We start from the raw sequence: 20120 nt of genomic DNA, 5'->3' as shown, positions 1-20120 counted from the left end.
CGGTGAAGAGAACTGATATTTTGCGCGAAGCAATCTTGTCATAAGCTTCTTGTTCTTTAGTGTTCTGTTCATAACTTGCAACCTAAAACGATAGTCTCAACACGCGCAAAAAAAAAAAAAAAAAAAAGGGGGAAACTTTATGCAAGATGTTATAATGATGTCTGACCTCTGGGGGATGCCTAGGGGCGTTTCATGTACAGAACGGCGGGGAACGTTCCTCACTAAAACTACAGACAAAAGTCTGTAAGGAGAACATGGCCTTATAAGGAGTGATTTTCTTTTTTTCCGGGCATGTCTTAGTTTGCGGATTCGTAATTTTTCGCGGTTTTACAGGATGTTATTCAGCTATTTGGCAAGACTCGTAATTATTTCTTTTCACGCAGTTTAAAGGGAATCTTAGATTCTAATTTGTGCGATTCATTACCTGATAATTCAGTGTATTTCAATCTTGATTCAGTAATAACAGGATTGTAGCAGGTTATTGGGAGTGATTTCAATACTTGGAAAATAAAAAAAGAACTCAGTTCTTTTTGATTTTCAAGACATTATGCGCGTTGTAATCTGTTCTTCGTTTCCTCGATTTAGACATCTGTGAAAAAGAAACTAAATTTTTTCGTGATCCAGGTTGTGAAGTGCTTTTAATCAAGGACTGTCTGAGGTAACAAGCTTGGCATGTTTTACTGTCTAATGTAAACAATTGCTATGAGACTTCTCGTCAGCCAAACAGGATGACTGATTATACAGGTTAATTGTCAAAAACTTTCCTGTTAAACGGGTCCAAAAAATTGCACGAGACTTAATCATTTTCAAGAGTAAATCTGTTTGACTTTTGCCCCAGACAGAATTTCAATCTCTTTGCAGTCCACTGGAATCACAGTATGTTCTTAAACCAAGCAGGTTAAAAAAAGAAAAATAGTAATAATAAACCCTAAAATTTAGAGTTCCGAGGGCATACGATATGCACGTGTTGGCATGATTTAATGCGTCAATTTTCACTTTTCGTCATCTTCTACAAATTAACATGCAGGATATAAATATCAACAAACATAAGAAACTTAAAGACCTTGGGGTTAATAAGCTTCAAGTCTGTAAAATGGTAGTTTGACAATTTAAAGTGAATCTTGGCTATGCTAATATCTCGGTGCTCAATCCGAACGAACTTTACCCTTTAGCAGTGAAACATAAGATTGATAAAATAAACAATGAAGACCAAAAAAAATTGGGTTATACTGTTTGCAGACGTTTTGATGAAAAAGCCGTCCCTCATTTGTCACTTGCCTTTGTTACTTTGGTCTTGCTTGTCATTATCATTTACTTATTATATATGAGCCATAAACTACGTCGCAGTTAATGAGTGATGTCTAACAAGGCTCTTTATTGTAAACACTTGGTGATATAGCTTAAGATCTGAACCAGGTTATTTTTAGTGTTGGACTATTATAGTGGACACTTTGCATAACTTACATTTCTTCGCCACTCTACTTATTCAGTAGAAAAGAAATCCTGTCAGACGTACGTCACGCGAAATTGTTTTTTATCGCGCTTTGCTGTTCCTTTACTTTTAAATAAACGATTCTTTGCGTGGTTTCTTGATGTCGTTAATGTGACGATTCTGGGGGGATTTCACTCCTTTAACTAGGGTTACGAGTTCATATTACCTATGCCATCTAGGGACATATTGGTTTATGCGAGAACAATATGGAGACCCTGTTAAAATAAATTCCAAGAGCTCATATTGCTTGGCTCGAGGTGCTCGGTTCTAAGAGATACCTCTTCACTGAATTGCAAAATTCGCCTATTTTGTATGAATTTATGAAGCGCTACCGCCTGTTGTTCCCGCGAAAAGCGATAAAAGATTTACGCTAAAGATGAAAACTCTGTTGAAATTAATTCAAAGAGCTCATATTGCTCGGTTCTAAGAGATAACTCGTCAATGATTTGTAAATTTCTCTTGTTTTGTAGGAATTTGTGAAGCGCTACAGCTTGCTGTTCCCGCGTAAAGCGATAAAAGATCTTCGCGAGGAGATGCCGGGCATTCTAGAATCTTTGAGATTAGATCCTTGCGAGTACCAGATAGGCAAAGAAAAGGTGAGAGACTGTTAATTGAATTAGAATAATTAGAAAATTAAGTTAGGAAACGTTGGCAAAATGGCGAAGTTCGAAGTGAACTGAGTGATCAATTGATTGATTGCTGCATGCACTCGAATGGTTTTGAGTTACACTATCTGTTTCTGTAATCAGCCTGTACTGCTCAAGTGCCGCGTCATCGTTCACCTTAAGATGACGTCATGTTGTTTAGCAACCCATGACTATTGCGAACTCAGTGCTGTTGATGCATGATGTTTCGTTTGAAGCCATTAGTTTTGCGTGTCCATCAGGATTAGGCGCAAATTTGCTTTCAACTCTGTACAAATCTTCCAGCTCTCTAGGGAAAAAGCAGAAAGAAAAAAAACACACCATGTTATGGTCGAAGATTTTCGGCTGACGCTTATTTCTGGACAGAAAGAAATGACTTCTTGAGTCGTACAACTTGATACAAACAAGAATGAGTTTGAAATTGGGATTAACCACAACATCTTAAGAGTGTCATTAAAGGAGCTGAAAGGGGGTCGCTAAGGAGAATCTACAGCTTGATCTCTTTGTTATTCGTCAGGTGTTTCTCCGGGACAGTCAGCACGCGTTGTTACAAACGCGCTTGCATTCTGAGCAGATCCACAAAATCTGTGTTCTACAACGATGGATCAAAGGAGCCCTGCAGAGAAAGCAATTTATCAGACAAAGAAATGCTGCCATAACGATTCAGGTAACAAAGTAACTCTCATCTTGATTTTTTTCTCTTGCATTTGTCTAATTTGATTATGTGTCAATTTCGCTGGATGTATTTGGTGTGTAATTCGCACATAAACGCATTGTTCGCACCCATTGTTTACAAAGTGTTTTATCGTACCAGGATTCGGAATAAGCCAATCAGAAGCTGTGTATACTGTCCTGATATCCTGCGATATCAAGTCAACGATTTGCTATGGCTACGATATCAAGTAAAGTAATACTGTCGTGAGTCAAATTGAAAAGGGGTTTAAAAAAGAATAGTATTAATAGTAATTGAATATTGAGCGTCTGTTTTCGGGGGCTTAAATGTGGCAAAACTTTCCCACCAAAAGTAAACTCTTTGCATGCTTCACATAACTGGAACGCCTGACAAATTGCCTCCTTTTCTGGTCGAGAAAATAAACGTAGACTTTTTTGGAAATCTTTGTCGTCTCCAGTTAGCGTTAGATTTTATAGTTAGAAGTTCAAATATAAACCGATATGAAAATTGTACTTCATTACTTCCTGTTTAATTGACAACGCTTCATGTTTTTTTAGGCCTGCTGGCGGGGTTACATGGCTCGTGCTGAACTCGAGGAACAGACTCTGGCCGCCCTTCGGATCCAGTCCCTGTGGCGAATGTACGTGGCGCGCCGTTACTATCACAGCGTGCGTGACAGGTTAATTTTGATTCAGAGTCACGCAAGGGGTTACCTGGCGAGAAAAAGGTTTGTTGCATAGTTTCAGAGATAACTGATAAACTACATCGTAACCAATAAATCGTTGCCCCAACCTCAACATCCTTACTGACACATATAGCTCAGTTGTAAAGTTGCTTTATACCATAAGGTTGTTGCTAGGTTTACCTCTTGAAAACGTCTTCCGATTTTGAACCTGTATTTTCTGTTGTTGTTAGAACCTGTAGAACTTATTTTGTTGTTTCTAGAGGATTACCATTACCATGAAAAACGCAAATTGTAAATACTTCGTTGGAGAACTAAATGACCAGCAGGAATGCGAGAATTCCGTCAGTGCCATACCCATATGTTATTCACTAACTTTAAATTGAACTGTTTTTATTTTGCGAGTGGATTTAAACAATAAATATTGTGTGGTTCTTGCTCTGAATTTCGAATCTTTCGAAGTCGAACGCTTTGGATTAGACTGATACCTACGCACAAACCTTTTTATGTCATTATTATTTATTTTGGTGTTGTCTTTTCTTTAGACATTTGAAAAGAGTGGAAGAACACCAAACGATGTCAGAGAGGGATTCCCTCAAGAAGCCCGTTTCACCGTAAGACTTTCTTTTTCGATTTTTTGTGTGAAGTGCATAAGACATGAATGAAGAGTTCGTTGTCATAGAGGGTGGAGAAAAAAAATTGTCTTTTATTGGAGACTGTATTTGAAGGTGTAGTAACGCTGCTGAACATCCGTACGTCGAGATAAACAGGATTTAAGTAAAGAACCTTTATGTTGATGCTAAACTGGGTATTACAACCTGATTCACAGTTCTCGTAGGTCGCTTTCGACGTGGTATCTCGTGACGCAACATGTTTACAGTACTGTCCTGGCTTTAATTTGCTATTTCTAGTTCTCGAGGTCTGTTCTGTTTTCTTGTCTATTAAGTTGCCATTTTCCTTTTTACTGAGTGTTCTCCGTTCTTTGTGTAGTCATATTTAGCATATATCTGTTTTGGAAATCTTCTTCAATATTCTCCTTGTCCTGCTTTCCAACAACGCTATTGTTAAGTTCACGGCCGCGTGTTTCTGTCGCGCGCCGCAACTGTGGCGCCCGCACTGACAGCTCGCAGTTGAAAACAGCAGTATTGAGAAGATACTACAGTGAAACCTCTATTAAGCGGACCCCCAATTAAGCGGACACCTAAAATAAATTGTATTTGGCTAATTTTTATTGTTAAAAAACTCTATTCATTGTGGCATTGGATTGCGTCCTTGAAATAGTCGATTAAATAGTCGATTAAATGTACCCATATTATCGTTGCTGTATTGAAAGGGCATTATTGCAAACAAATTAAAGTTGCCAATGAAAGCTGATGAACTTGAACTCTGGATAGCTTCGTTAACAACCTGGAACTTTAATACAGTACTCTAGGAACCGTTGAATGTTAATTGTTAACAAACATTGCGCAATTGTTATAAACCTTTACTAAGTGGATACGCTCTATTAAGCGGACACTTGGGAAGGTCCCGAGAGTGTCCGCTTGATAGAGGTTTCGCTGTATCTATGATCGATTCTTCATCTCGATCATCAGAATGATTGAGTGAAAGGCTGAGATTTTTGCTGGGGTGACGTTTGTTCGTTTTTTTACTTTATATTAATCGCACTCTTGTTTGCTCTTAAGTCGGCAGGAAATTATGCGGCCAATCAGTCGATCTTTAAGCGACCCTCATGGTTACAAAGGACTTTATTTTGATGTCGGCTCTGAAGACCAGGAAAGCGAAGAACAGCAAGTGGTCTACAGCGACGAAGAAGAAGTAAAAACTCCAGGATCGCCTAGAGAGCGGAGTACCTCCAAGTAAGAACACGTGAGATGTCACACTCAGATAGATCGTAATTACCCTCGGTGTATTACGTAGACGTGCTTTGCGCTTTTCACACATACTTTCAAAGCAGGATTGCGGGACGGACGCATAATGCATTTTCCAAATAGGAGATGATACCAGAACCGAGGATTTTTTAGCACGCGTCGGGATCGCTTCGACGGCGAGTGGCGACCGGAAACCCCACTCCCAGGGCCTTTGGCGTAGGCTCAAACGGAAGTCTGTGAGATCAATCGAAGTACCATTTTTCTTTTTTTTTTTTTGAGGTTGGGGCGGGGGGGGGGGGGGGGGGGGGAGGGCGAGGGCGAGGAAGGTTTCGAGGTACTAGAAGTTAAAGATAATGGGTTAGTTTCTTGGAAACTGCCCCAGAAACAGTTTAAACCGCACTCACCAGTTGTGTGTCATATTTTCTGTTAGACGTAATTACTGTTTCATCGTGTTGAAAGTTTCAAATTTTTTGCTTGAGGCAAAAAAATGCAGGGGTATATCATTTTAACAGCCTATATCACTCCCAGCTTTGGTAAATAGTGGTTTTTGTTTCTAGGGTGAAAGAGATGTCCAAGCTGTTTGACAGTACTCCAAAGGAAGCTGAACCAAAATCACCGGTATGCTGAATAAAGCAAAGCTTTAGCTAACTGGTGTAAATGTACTCACAGAGGTTTTTTGTTTCACTGTTGCAACTTTAGAGCAGTGCGTGGGAATCTGAGGAGGCAGCATGGCCGAGTGGTTTAGGGCGCTGGTGTTGAAATCTGGAGGTCCCGGGTTCAAGGCCTCCACCCTGCCACTAGCGGGATTTGTTTCTCGGTAGTCCCGAGTTCAAATCCTCGGTCCCACTTTGTAAATTGCCAACTGGTCTGCCTCCTGCCAGTTGGGATTTTTGACCATGTTTCGTTTATTTGAAATATTTGTTTCCTTTGTTTCAGTGGCATGCCTGTAAACTGGCCAAGCTCAGTGCTTGTATAGCTAAGTGCGTGACCATTATAAATAAGATTTACATTTACATTTTAGATTTACTCTGGATCTAGCGGTCTGGGATCCAGTCTTGCCTGGTGTCCGTGCACAATGGGTGACCCTGTCCACTCAGGAGTTTTAATGGGTATCGACGACGGAATTGTTAAGAAAACTGCCTGAAGACTGGGGCAGTAGGTTGGGGGAATCCAGGGGCGGTAGGTTGGGGGAATCCAGGGGTGGCAATACTGCTGCTTCATGGTGCGGAAACCGCAGTTACGGTCCAGCCTTATGAGCCCTCCTGGCTTGCTTATCTGGTTGTTTACTTCTCTTAGGTTGCCCGTCAGAGGTCATCCTCGGAACCTAACAGCCCAGAAACCAAGCGGCGGAATCGACCTCCTCCGCTTGATGTTTCACCGCCGCTCAGCAAACCTGTCGTGCCCAGCTTCTCTAAGCTAAGTCCCATTCCCTCTCCGACACTCTGCAGTGAATCTGACAAACAGAACGATGAGCTGAAGTCAAATGCGAGGTTTTCGCGCAAGCTGACCAGCAGTATCCGCCGGCGCCTCTCCTCTAAAGCGAAACCTGGGCAGCGGTTTAGCGCGTCGGACGTTTTGGATGAACGCCGACCCACGTCCACTCTGCTCGTAGCGGACGATTTGGCTGTTATGAGGCCTGGGGAGAAGTCGAATTCCACCGTAAGTCTGGGACGTGCCGAATACGGTGGCAAGGTCAAGAAAGGTTTCCTGCGTAAAATTGCGCGCAACAACTCGTTTAGAAGAAAATCCGACTCTCACCTCAGCAAAACTGTTGTAAAGAAACCTACTGAGATGGATGGAAATACTGGCTCTCATGAAGGTTCTTGAATTTGATTGTTCTTGAATTTATTGTAATGCCACCGTAACTTGTTATAATGTTGCTATAATTTATCCTGATTTGCTGTACCCTCGAGGTGAAGCTCATGTATCAACAACCCGCGCTTGAGTTTTGCCTCGTTTGAGAGTGATCTTGTTACCCCGGACTTCCTCCTGTCTGGCCTCGTATCTCAGTCTAACGGTGATCCAATGATCAGGAGACCGTGGGCTCAAATGCGACCAAGTTCAACATAATTTTTGGATTCTTTGTCATGTGTGGACTAGGTTTACGTTCAGAAGGAAATTTATGAATTACTTTTTAACACTTCAAATTGCTACAAAATATAAATACCGAAAAAAAAGGAAAGACCCCTAGCATTGCCACAGAGTTAATTTCCTGATTTCCAGTTCCGAAGTAATTGATTACTTAGACCTTTACGTCTGTAGGAGGGGGGAGAAAAATCAAGTCTATGGAGTTACACATTTAGTTTGTTCAAACCAAGTCGTCGGGATAGAATGTTTTGGGGCGAATCTCGGAGATCTTCTCGACGCGACGTCAATTTGACGCTGGAAAAGTTGTAGCCGGACCAAATAAATCACGTAGCAAGGATGTGTCAAAATGAAGAGAGATGAATATGTAATTTAGGTGCTCTCTCTGTTCGGTTGTTTCTCGCAGATCTGGCCAGGGCTTTGAAGCAAACCAAGATAGTCAGCTGTGCAATCACACCAGGCCCCGTGCAGTGGAAAAACACCGGAAAGAAGTTAATTCGGGGAACTGAGGAACTTGGGTTATTGGAGGGCTTCTTGATGAATAAGGTGTGAACCAGACCATTTGAGCCTTAATGCGTACTGTACGCCACTCAAAACGCAATTCTTAGTGCTTACCGTACACCACTCAACGCAATTCTAGGTGCTTACCGTTCACCACTCAACGTAATTCTCTCCGCATTTGTCTTCACATAAGGCTCCAATACAGTAGTACTGCTTGTCCTTCGCTTTCAGTAACCCTTATTGTTGTTGTTCTTACTTACTGTAACACGAAGGGTCTGTTGATATTCAATGTTTTGTTTGTTACATGTCAGGTGTCCATCTTAAATAAAGAAGAAAACAAACGGGACACGATCGTCGACCGCGTATTTAGAAAAGCTCTTCAAGAATTCCACATGCAACTCATCTCGTCCTACTCTGTCCTCATGAAGGTACGTCCACTGAGTGAGTCTGTCAAGGTAGCAATTCTCTTTAGTTGTGAGAATTGGGCGGTACATCATTCATCTCACCTGTCTGCTTCATGGAGATTCTGGTAAAAGCGTCCGAGTAGTGACATGCAAATTTAACAGGAAACTGCGGGTTAAATACACCATTATTTCAAATAACTCCAAGCTGGTTGGGCTCGATTACCAGCCGCTGTTCGAAAAAGGGGAAAGTAAATCGGAAATGAAAGTAAATCGGAAATCGGAAATCGGCGGAAATCGAGCCTACAAGTTGGTTTGTACTCAGTGATGAATGCACTTGCTCTGTAAATAATAATAGTAATAATAATAATAATAATAATAATAATAGTAATAATAATAATAATAATAATAATAATAACAATATTTATAATAATATCTCTTTATTGAGCTCATTCATGTAATTAAATAATTTCTTTTTCTTCTTGGAACGGCACAAACTGATTCAATCTACAGTGAATTTTTAGTTCGAGCTGGAAAGCTAAATTAATCAGTTGGTTTTCTTTTGAGCTCGTACAGTTTTAATTCTAGATGGCAAGTAAAGAAAAAGAAAACAAAGAATGAGAAATTGATAACATGTAACCACATTTAACGTAACCTTGTTTAAAATACTCAGGAAACTAAAGAAGTTATTACAAAGTTCGTACCTACGTTATTTATTTTATGTCTTTTTTTCCTTTATATCGTTAGGAAGACAAGTCGTTTACGCTGAAGTATGAAGATCTAATGGGACAGTTTGAATTCACGCTGAACAAAATAATCAAAAGTGAGCGGATAAGCGCCAGCTTTCCTGTCATCATGGGCGTGAACGCGTTTGGAGGTGTTCTTTCCGAGTTTATCACCTCAAGGTAACTGTTACTTCTTCTCTGTTATTTTGTGAACCTCGACGACACTTTGCGACGGTTACATGCGCAATGACATTAAGACGAGGCTGATACTCATTGCTAGTAAACGAGACTTAAAAACAAATGTCACGCAAAAGATGCTAGTGAACCAAAAGGAAGTTGAAAAAGAAATTGCATACAAATGGAGGTAGGACGTTCAAGTTAAAACGCTGGAGTTGAAGAAAAAAAAGCTGTTTATCGATCGTTTAGTTCTTCAGTTTTTCCTTAGCTTGGATACTTTCTTGTTCAGTTTCTAATTTTCAAGTGGTTCTCAAAGCTGAATGTGTTGATTTTTCTCTTCGTTCTTGTTTTTTTTTTTTTTTTTTTTTTTGCGCAGAACAAGACCAGAAACCAAGCCGGCCAAGGTAAGACTGAAGAAAATCACTACTCATAGGAGAACTCACTACACTTTGGCATATATCACCTCTCGCGCAGGCTAAAAAGGCTTAAGAAAAAGTGCAAGAGAAAAAAAAAAACAGTCCTGAGAAATTCAGCGCTTTGAGCTTTTCACGACATACCACATATTTGTTGCGTCACCGATGGAAAGGCGTTTTGTATTCGATTTTCACCGGGACGCAATGTTTTTATCCAAAAGATTTATTGATGCCTACGGCTTTTTCCTTGTCTTTGCAATGATATTGCGGCTGTATGGCACGATGTTGAATTTGTTGTTCATTCTACAATTTTTGTTGCGAACCATTATTTCACTGTTGCCGTTCGTTTTTGTAAAAATCTGTTTAGGCAAATAAACGAGACTTTCTGATTCAAATTCTCCCAAAGTAAATTACAGCGTTAATAATATACCTGCAAAAATTTCAGCATGCTGACTGGCTGAGAGCGCGTCAATTAATCCCTAACAGGGCAGAAAGTTTTTGCTTGTTTATCATTACGAAGAAATCAAGTGAGTTTTCTCGTGTAATTTGGAATATGAGTGAGCACTCCAAAATTTTCAAAGGCTACCAGTGCAATTTCTTTAGTCTTTGAAAAATTTACTTTTGGTTGCCTTATTTATTTCAACTTGCACTCGAAATCATTTGATTGCCCATACTACCTCTTCGAAAGCTAACACAATAAATGGGCCATACTTCAAAACTGAACTTGAGGTTGTGTACAAGATAACTGGCTTCCCTGTGAATCCATGTCACAAACACCACTAGCGTTAGTCTGCGAGCAGGCTTTTCGCGGAGAAAGAAAGTATAGCAATACTGTTAACAGCCTTCTTTTCAGTTATTTCTGAAAATTCATGGGATCGTTTCTCCGTACTTCGTGTCCGCTTCCTTCCTTGTTTGTCTCGTGTTCTTTATTTGCTTTGATAAAACAAGGACGCCATGAAGAGTCCTCGTTCGATAAGTCAGTAGGGCAGAGTAGTCGATTTACCATAGTTGAGTGTCATTTTAAGCGTTTGGTTTTGTCTTTACTTTAGCATCACAAGAAACCTCATTTGAAGAAACGGAAGTCTTCGGAACTCACAGTAAGTGTTTTTAGATTGAGATGAACTGAACAAATAAATACACAGTGGAAGTCCGTTAATCTGACCACCAACGGAACAGCGATATCTGGTTTTAATTGGGGTCGAAGTATTTAAGAAGGTTTGAACAAGACAATGACTGTTGCGAGTTATTTTAGAACTAAAGATGATTACATTCCCAAATTTCTCTTACTAAAGAGCGTTTTCACGGCGCCCATGTGGTGTTCCCATAGAACAGTGAAGTTTAATAGTCAGAAGTGAATGCATTCCCAGAAATTTCGTTCTTTGGAACACCAAACTGGCCACCGTGAAAATTGGGATACGAGTGGGATATAAATTGATTATCGCTCCATATACCCTGTGGTCATATATTTAATTCCCCCTAGTCTGTGGCCCCTCGTCTAAGAAAAGTGTAAAGCTCCCTGCACATATTTACATGTTAAAAATCGGCCACTGAGTTCTTCAGTACATCGAGAAACTAAATTTTGTATTACCTCTCGGCATCATATGTAAAGGTGTTTGTGTTACCCTTCAATTGTTTCATTTCCTTGTTTTCTTGATTTGAAGTCTGTAAACGTTGCGTCTATTATCGTCCAAGTTACGCTGAAACACGTTATTTGACAGAAAATTGAGCGGCTTTGAAATATGCGCACAAATTATGAACAACCAATGAGAACGCGCGTTGAATCCTATGACGGCGACAGTCGGCAAGGTTGTCTGTTTTTTTTGTTTTTTTTTTTGTTTTTTCATTTCTTCGTTTCGCCGTGTTTTGACATGGCGTTTGCATCTCCGAGTGGTCCACCTCTCAACAGACTCAGGAGATGGTCCAGTATTGGAATTAGGAATCGTACATCGAGTTTAGAACACGGCGTGGTAGGTCTGTCGCCAATTAACTACTTCCCTAATTAGTTATATAACATTGGTAATGAAAGCAACGTCGGCAGTCTTTCGATTATAATCCTATTTTCTATTAGTGAAATTGCTGCCGACAATTTGATCGCGGGTCTGTAATGTTTCGTTGCTCAGTCGAAGGTTTTTTAAGTTTCTGTTTGATTAAATACTAAAAAAACAAAACAAAAAACTTTGCTTCTGGTAGTATGTTTATCCTATCTGACTGGAACGAAAAAAAAAAATTTTCGTTGAACGAACAAACATGGATTTGACTTGCTCAATGTGTTGTTATTGGATTGTTACAGGCCGTTTTTGTTTGCTTTTCATTCACGATTAAGACTCCGCTAAAATTATGATGATTTCACGATTAGCGTTCTGTAGTACAGTGGTAATTGTGCGGTAATTTGTCGAACGCATCGTACTCCCTCTTTACCAACCTGAAAAAGCAATATATTTATTTATCGCGTTATTTTCCAAGAAAACAATAGCTGTGTTTTTCTCGTTCGGCGTTGGTTTGTTCGTCCATTACCTTGCGAATAGATAGCCTGGTGCAATACACTCCTTATACATATCAGTAAATCTGTTCGTATTCACAGTAATCCAGTTAACAAAGACCATCTTTTATTCGCCTTATTTGTGAGCGTTCCTCGTCATCTTCATCATCATCATCCGTCTTTGTCGCGCCATGGAACGTAGAAAGAAATCATTATTTGTTGTTGGCCCATATTGCTGCTTGTTTAGGGTACCATGTACGCTTTTTAGTTTTTAACCAATAACTATTTAACGTCATCGTGTTGATAAGTACAAAGAGTAGTGTTGTCTTTTTTTGGCGCTGCTGCTGCTGCTTAAATTGGATCACGAAGATAACAGCATGACCTGGTTGTTCAAGGGATGGGTAACGTTATACATCTGATAAATCCGTTTGTTTTCGGAATACTTATCCACTGGAAAATGATTCGTCATCGGTGGGTAACGATATCAACCGTTTGAATAACAGCGTCTAGTATCTTCTTTTTATCGTTATACTTATGTACATCTTCTGATAACGTCGATAAAACACTGGTGCCGTTTCATTTTGGAAGAAGGAACTGTGACAAAGTGTGAGGTCAGATGGCGAGATATTGGCCAATTTCTTTTTTGCGTGTTTATAGACCGAGTCGACAAACACGTTCGAAAGATCATAGTGGAACTTAGTATTGGACGCCGACGTTGTTCAAGAAAATAAAGCTAAATTTAAAATTTCACGCGGCGTTCAGTTTCCGACTTGTTTATCCCTGGTTAAAAATCGTCTAAGAAACACACTGTAGGCAAAATAGTAATGTTTTCTAGTTTACCACTTCAGTCGTCTAATACAAAATTATTTGTTTGTTCGTTTATGTGTTTTTTTTTTTAATTTTATTTATTTATTTATTTTTTATTTTTGTCGTTGCATTTCGTTTTGCTTTGTGTAAATGGCTGCATTTCATTTGCAGGAGTTTAACGGCCACAAGTTCGCCACAACGCAGTTTAGTATTCCAACGTTTTGTGAGCACTGTACAGGGTTTATCTGGGGACTCGACAAAGGATTCGTCTGCCAAGGTAATCAACAGAAAATGTCAGTCCTTAGCTGTTTCTGGAAAGATGACGTCCTTCATTGTCGCTTCGTGCGGTTTGATGATTATATATTATTACGTTATTACGCATGCCATTACGTTCTTGATCTGACAAGTTATTTGAGATATTTGTGGGTGACTAAGCCACTGTGGCCTCATGGTTAGTGCGCTTGACCACGAATCGAGCGGTCCTAGTTCGTGACCTGGCCGGGGACATTATGTTGTGTTCTTGGGCTAGACACTTTACGCTCACAGTGCCGCTCTCCACCCAGGTGTATAAATGGGTACCAGCTCAACGTCCCACTCTGGAATGACCTTTTAATGGACTAGCATCCCACCTATGGGGAGGGGGCTAGAAATACTCTAAGTCGACTAATGCTACGGAGACCATTACTAGCCCTTTCGGTATGGGACACTTTGTTCTGATTACCTTTGCGTAGACAGCCGGCGGATTGAAAGCATCTTCACTCATTTATGTTGTAAAGAGGCATTTGCTGTCCTCAGCTCCGAGAACAGTTACCATGCAATTTTACCCTCATTGCTGTTTGAATGTGCTTATTTGCAGAGTGTAGATTTACTTGTCACAAAAAGTGTCATGCCAAGTCTCAAAACATATGTCGGAAAGGAGCAAACAAATCAAAGGGAAAGGTAAGCAGTTACTAGGTATTGATCAACATATACTTCGCGTCTGCCATTCATCACCAGAAAACGAAACTTCAGCGTAAACGACTCGGTAAAGGGATGCAGTACTGAAGCGCAGGAGCCTAGGGGATTTACCTTGGATTCCAGATCGTGTCCAGCTTATTTAGAGCTCTGGCCGGACTCATCGATTGTGCCATAGTGTTCTCGGCCAGACACTTCACTCTCTCTGTTCCTCCCTCTACCCAGGGTTATATATTATATATTCAAAAACTTGTTTGTGAACGGTTGTCTTTTTAAACTTGCGTAGATTTTAAATTGTATTCATTGTCGTACTTAGATTTTAGATTGTACATTGTACATTACGTGGATGTAAAATTGTCTTCATCTTGCTTTCATTCAGGATTTGATTGTAAAGACTCACATCTACCGAGTCTGACGTTTTTTTCAATAAGTTCATTCATAAATATGACTACCATCAAATTGAGTTTTTGTTTGTTTGGAGAGGGGAAGTTAGGGGGGGGGGGGGAGACTGTGGTGTATTGGCATTTTACCCGGGGGGAAGTAGCAGTAACCCTTTTCGCTGCATGTTACAGAAATCGCAGTAAGGCGCCGGCACCAGTTACTCATCTGGCTCCTCTGATTTTAATGATACTGTGCCGGGCTTCGACGTTGTTAGACTCCCTGTTAGAGTGGACTGTTGTTTTGTTAACACAAATTCATTCTTCCTATTCAGACGGAGTTGTTTGGAGGTGACTTATCTAGTCTTGTGTCCAGCGAAAACTCTGTTCCGCTGCTAGTTGACAAACTCATTCAAGACATTGAGTCAAGAGGTAAGTCATTTCATTAGACGTTAAATCATATATATTTTTTGTCAAAATCCTCTTGGGAAGTTTTGCTTGTGGTGCATGGACGGGCGAATTAGAAAGCAATTACACAAACAAACAAACAAACAAGTCAAATGACTAAAACCGCGAGTAAGTAAGTGAACAGCTATTTTGGGTTAAAGCAGCGTTTGATTATTCTTTTTTGTTAACGAAACTTAAGGTAGTAGTCATACGTGACGCAGGAAGCCTTGCTGATACCAGCCTAGAGCTGAAAGGGCCACCCTACTTAATAACGTTGACCTTGACATTTTTTGGCAGCTGCGTCACGGTTTGCGCATCTTGAAAAGTTTAGCCTACATTTTTCAAACTCGTCATTTGTAATCCGTATCAATCTTCTCCATTCTTAACCATCCGTGTTCCTCTATGGTTTATTAGTATCTCGTTGGTGTTTTTCTATCTCATTAAACTGTTGTTTTCAGGTTTCCTTCAATTTAAAGGTAATTTGTACTTGGCCAAAATAACTCAAAATATTGTGACTGAGCTCCTTTAAGGTTGTGATATGTTTTGTTGAGGTGACTTTAGTGCATGCTTCGTGCTTTGTTTTCTTCCCTCCGGTCACGCTAATTTCTTTCTTCTTTCAAAGGTTTGTACACTGAAGGCCTTTATAGAAAATCTCCAAGCAACGTAGCTGTTAAAAAGCTAAAGAACGACATTTGTACGTTAGGTGAGTGACATTCTTTAGTGAATACCGCAAAAACTTCGGAATTCTACGGTATTTAGATTTGACGCTGATTTTTAACTCGTGAATTGCGATAACAAGTTACGAGTTAAGGTGGGTGAGCAGATTTTCCTTGTAGGGGGCAAGTGCTAGTGTTTGCGTTCAGGTTCGAGGAATTTCCGATTCTTTCCATGCGATCACAAATTGACCGGAATACTCCCAACTTTGTCACGTGAGCGTGCACCGTTGTACCATTAGTTTACGCCATGCAGTCCAGCATCTTCTCAAAAAAACCTTCGAGCTCAACAACTTGTCTGAAACAGGAGACAGACTGTTTCTGTCCCTTCGTTTTGCTACTACAGCCGTTACAAACTTATTTAGAAGCCCTCCAACATTTGGAGGTAAGTAATTATTAATGTCATTCCTTTGCAGGAATTGATAATTTGTCTTTAGAGGAGTACAGTGTACACGTGGTAGCTGGGGTACTTAAACTGTTCTTCAGGCAGTTGTCGCCGCCTATTATCGCGGCTGATTTCTACATGGATTTTATTCGCACTGCAGGTCAGTTTAACTAGAATTTGCATGTTGCTTTGTGTTTTCTGGTCTTCTTTTCATTTCCGCCCAGTCACTCACGGAAAAACTCAAGACCTTCCTTTTTACTAAATTTATTAACCCTTAAAGCCCCGGAGAAAAACCTTATTTTTCTAAAATGATAACAGTAGATCGAAAGACCACAAGTAATATACTAGTTGAAAGGTATTGTTTGGGGTATGTCCTAAAACACCACAACAGACATACTAGATGTCACAAATTGAATTGAGGAGTCTGCAAAGTAAAAAAAAAAATGAAAACGGTCAAAAATACCTTATTCGTTGTATATATTGGGTATACCCCTAAACAATAGCTTAATTTGCAGCTCTGGGTGTGAAGATTTTTATCAGATATTCACTTGACCGTAAAATTGTAAAGCGCAAAAGTTTCAAAACTTGAGTGGTGGTTAAGCAAGTCTGATACAGGACTAAGGTATGATTTTATGGTTCCAATGTGAAGATCTCTCAAAGATCCTTTTGGTGTCCAAATTGGAAACGAATTGGCCAAATATTAAGCTTATTCTAACATTTTGTGCCATATGGCACTAAGGGGGCTTAAAGGGTTAAGAGTAACTCTTTCTCGTATTTTTAGTTTTTTTTTAGATTCTAGTTTTTTTTTTTTTTTGGTATTTCGCTAGTTTTTTTCCTAGAGTAAAATTGTAGTTTTTAGGGATAGTTTTGCAAAGTGCCTTGGGCAAATAATGGATGTGTGCGCCATATAAATGAACTATTATTATTATTATTATTATTATTATTATTATTATTGATATTAATACTTCGCATCCTCTTAGCGTTAAGTTCGTCTTGTGAGTGACTTTTTGAGATTGAATGGTTTGTGAAAAAACTGCTTTCTTGTTTGTTTTTTAGAACTAACCGAAGAGAAGTTGCGTCTTCAAGCTCTCTACAGTTTGGTACAAAAACTGCCTCGAGCGAATCGAAACGCTCTTGAAAGACTGGTCTTTCATCTTGCAAGGTGAGTGATTCATGCTTAATCTGAGCTGTTTCATTTGAACGCATGTTCATGCTTTCTTCGAGCTAAAACATCGTAAACCTCGATGAAGCAGTGATTTACCGTTAATTTCTTCCGTCGTTGTCGCCGGCGTACGTTTTTACACTGCTTAATCGAAACAGCCGTATGACCAGTGTTTCTCAGTCCACAATATGGTGATTTTATCTTCATGGACCAGCAAATTATTTCGGAGTAAGGAAAGTTAATCAAGTGACCTTGTGCCTGCAGAATATCCCAGCATCAGGAGGAGAATCTAATGAACGCGAATGCCCTGGCTATAATTTGGGCACAGTGTATCATGGAAACGCCGCCAGGAATGAGCGCGTTGGAGAGCATGCAAGATGTGGGTAAACAGACGAGGTAAGCGTTTGCTGATTCTTCTTGAAAGCAAGTCAAACCAAGAAGAGCTTTATTCAGAACATTGTGGTTCAGAAGACTGACGTTGACCTCCTGTGCCCTTAATGTGTAGCCACAAAGATTTTACTTCCCCCTCCCCTCCCCCCGCCCCCGCCCCCCCGTCCTCTGTACGCTTATCAGTTCTCCGGGCAGATGGAGAGAATCACGTGGTGAGATTCGTATGGCTCACCACCACGTGTAGAAAACCGTGCTCGAGTTCAACTTCAAAACACATGAGCACGTGCACATATTGCGGCATAAATTTCGTTTTAGCTTGGACTTCCGTAAACTAGTTTTTTTTCTTTATGTCTCATATGTTATTACCATAAGCTGATTCCAAAAAGAAGTTTCAAACGATAACAGTTTACAATTTTCCCAAAATAACGAGAACATTCTTTTTGAATACAAATTTAATTGCAAATTGAAAGGAAAGGAAATTCCGCAAAATATTCGCTAGGAGAATAACTTAGAGAAAACAAACTACACATCAACAGACAAACAGGCAAACAATCATGATACTGTTTTTAAGACAGCTTTATCTGTGTACATGTGTGCTTACCATTTAGCAAAAAAATCCGGAAATTTCGGTTGAAAGTCAAATAGAACAGTAATTTCCAGGAAAATCCGTTCGGAAATTGTAGACTACCTTCAGAGGTAGTCCTCTTTTTCCGTTCGGAATGGAACGGCGGAAATTTCCTTACCATTTGGTATATTTTCCAGTTTCCAGTCTCTCATCAGCCGAAAACAATTACGAGAAATTGAATTGTAAATGGTAAGCGCCATCTCGTTTGGTTGGTTTGCTGATTTTGGAAAAACCCTTACCATTATACAACGGTCATCCCGACCGGTTTATTCTGACAAATGGTAAGCACCCCATGTTTCGTTTCGTCTGTTGAAACCAAGCAAATTGAAATCCTGTGATAATATGTAATGTGGTTCAATCTTTCCAAATTTGATATTGCACGCTTCTTACGATTTAAGACGAAATCCGATAGGAAATCGAGCAATTTTAGTTTTAAGCGAACAAAAACTTTGTACCAGAATAATGTTAAGTATATTACAGTCCTTTTTGCATTTTCTAGAAGCTAAAGATCTAAACAGATGCCTGAAATAACACCAAAAACAATTTCCAATGGGAACTCGAGAAAATAAATTTCAAAGTCCAGAGAACCTGTGCGAACACAGGCAAAATGTTATCATCAGTGTCATTTCATCAGTACTTTCAAGTGTTTCATGCGAACTTCAAAATTTGTTTTCGACATCTGGTGTTGTTAGAAATGATTTCTTTTGAGAAGATAATTAAATCAGTCGCACAGAAGTTTGCAATACAATGTAAATAATCTTGGTACAAAGTTTTTGTCCGCTCATTACCCGAACTTCTGGTGGATTCCCTCTTAATTGTTATTATGATGCTTTGATACCTTATAAAGGCGATCGAAATTTAATTTTCTACCTTTTATCGTATCTTTTTAGATGTCTAGAAACCCTAATTATCGGTCAGCTATCCAAGATCCGGGCAACCATTAACAACATCCGGGAAATCGATAACGCGTCGGACACAGCTCACAAGCGCTTGTCGATGTTGCACCTCAACGAGGAAGTAAGTTTGATATGGAGGACGCAAGTGTTTCTTCTTTCTGAGGTGGCTTGTGGTTTTGTTTTAAGGCTCGTCGTGTGTGACTCTGTGGTATAATTGTAGTGATTTGAGTTTGTGTCTGTCTATTTCTTTTTTTTTAATCAATGTATATGACAGTTTTGCAAAGGGTGTGGTCGCATTTTTTTATGTGCTTGTTTTCGTTTGTTTGTTTGTTTGTTTGTTTTTTATTGTGTGACCGTAACTGATATATTACCATGACTTTGGTGTGACTTTAATTGCATTTGTATGATCATTGTACAACGTATGTCAAATCTGTGCGTTTCATAGAAGATTTCTGTATTGATTTCCAATATTCTGTGTCCGATTGCAGGATGATGGCTTAGTTGAAAATGGTTTGGAAGGAGAGGAAGAGGAGAAACGACTCCTCACCCAGCAGCTGTTCGAACTTCAAGAGCAAAGGTTAGTTTTGTTCCTTAAATGCACTAGAATCCTGTCTAAACCCTTTGAATACAGTCATTGTACAATAGCAACCGGCTGGAAACCTGCCAAAATCGTGGAAACAGGGGTTTCCGCGGACATGAAGTCAAATCTATTTCTGGAACACGGCTGCAGGAGTTGCATCACGTGGTACATTTGTTTTATAGCTTGTGAATAGGCGCGTGGTGTTGATCACGTCGAACAGGCCGACCTGCTAAGTGATCCATGTTCAATCCGCCAGGTGGATTGAGTCTCTCGATCGTTTCATTTAAGATGGGGATCTGGTGAAAACAGTAGCATCTTACTCTAACTTGACGTTTTTCTTTCTCTTGCTCTCTTTTAGAGCTGTTTTAACAGCCAAACTGACGAGTTTAGAGCCTCGTGTCCATAGAGGAGGGGACAGTGGAGAAGATATGACTAGTGATGATTGTCAAACAGATGACGACTTGGAGGGAACTGAGGAGGAGAGGGTGGAGGAGTACGCAGTTACCTTTGACCTCCCTGGTGAGTAAACTGTGAGCAGTCATATTCAGTAGATTCCTTCGCAGCTCTTGGTGGCATCGTTTAAGCGTTGAATGACGGCACTAAAAACCTGGCGGGGAGGGGTGGGGGGGGGGGGGGGGGCGGGG

The 20120-nt window shown here is 40.0% G+C and overlaps 1 protein-coding gene across 1 annotated transcript in view; it reads left to right on the top strand.

The window, feature by feature from the left end:
• Positions 1-20120, top strand: part of LOC110062899 (unconventional myosin-IXb-like) — a 55611-nt gene that overhangs the window by 32710 nt on the left and 2781 nt on the right. Inside the window, exons 23-44 of the mRNA XM_089282576.1 lie at positions 1963-2088; positions 2654-2803; positions 3367-3536; positions 4037-4105; positions 5174-5347; positions 5917-5977; positions 6656-7178; positions 7851-7990; positions 8257-8373; positions 9094-9251; positions 9625-9652; positions 10711-10758; positions 13119-13224; positions 13804-13886; positions 14614-14710; positions 15348-15428; positions 15855-15983; positions 16880-16985; positions 17250-17381; positions 18891-19017; positions 19385-19473; positions 19835-19995. Of these exons, the coding sequence (XP_089138702.1) occupies positions 1963-2088; positions 2654-2803; positions 3367-3536; positions 4037-4105; positions 5174-5347; positions 5917-5977; positions 6656-7178; positions 7851-7990; positions 8257-8373; positions 9094-9251; positions 9625-9652; positions 10711-10758; positions 13119-13224; positions 13804-13886; positions 14614-14710; positions 15348-15428; positions 15855-15983; positions 16880-16985; positions 17250-17381; positions 18891-19017; positions 19385-19473; positions 19835-19995 (2875 nt within the window). The remainder of the gene's footprint in view (positions 1-1962; positions 2089-2653; positions 2804-3366; positions 3537-4036; positions 4106-5173; positions 5348-5916; positions 5978-6655; positions 7179-7850; positions 7991-8256; positions 8374-9093; positions 9252-9624; positions 9653-10710; positions 10759-13118; positions 13225-13803; positions 13887-14613; positions 14711-15347; positions 15429-15854; positions 15984-16879; positions 16986-17249; positions 17382-18890; positions 19018-19384; positions 19474-19834; positions 19996-20120) is intronic.

This window comes from Orbicella faveolata, unplaced genomic scaffold, assembly GCF_042242905.1.
Source record: "Orbicella faveolata isolate gen_17 unplaced genomic scaffold, um_ofav_v1 contig_12, whole genome shotgun sequence".
Classification (NCBI taxonomy): Eukaryota; Metazoa; Cnidaria; class Anthozoa; order Scleractinia; family Merulinidae; genus Orbicella; species Orbicella faveolata.
This window is presented reverse-complemented; position numbering and strand designations above follow the sequence as displayed.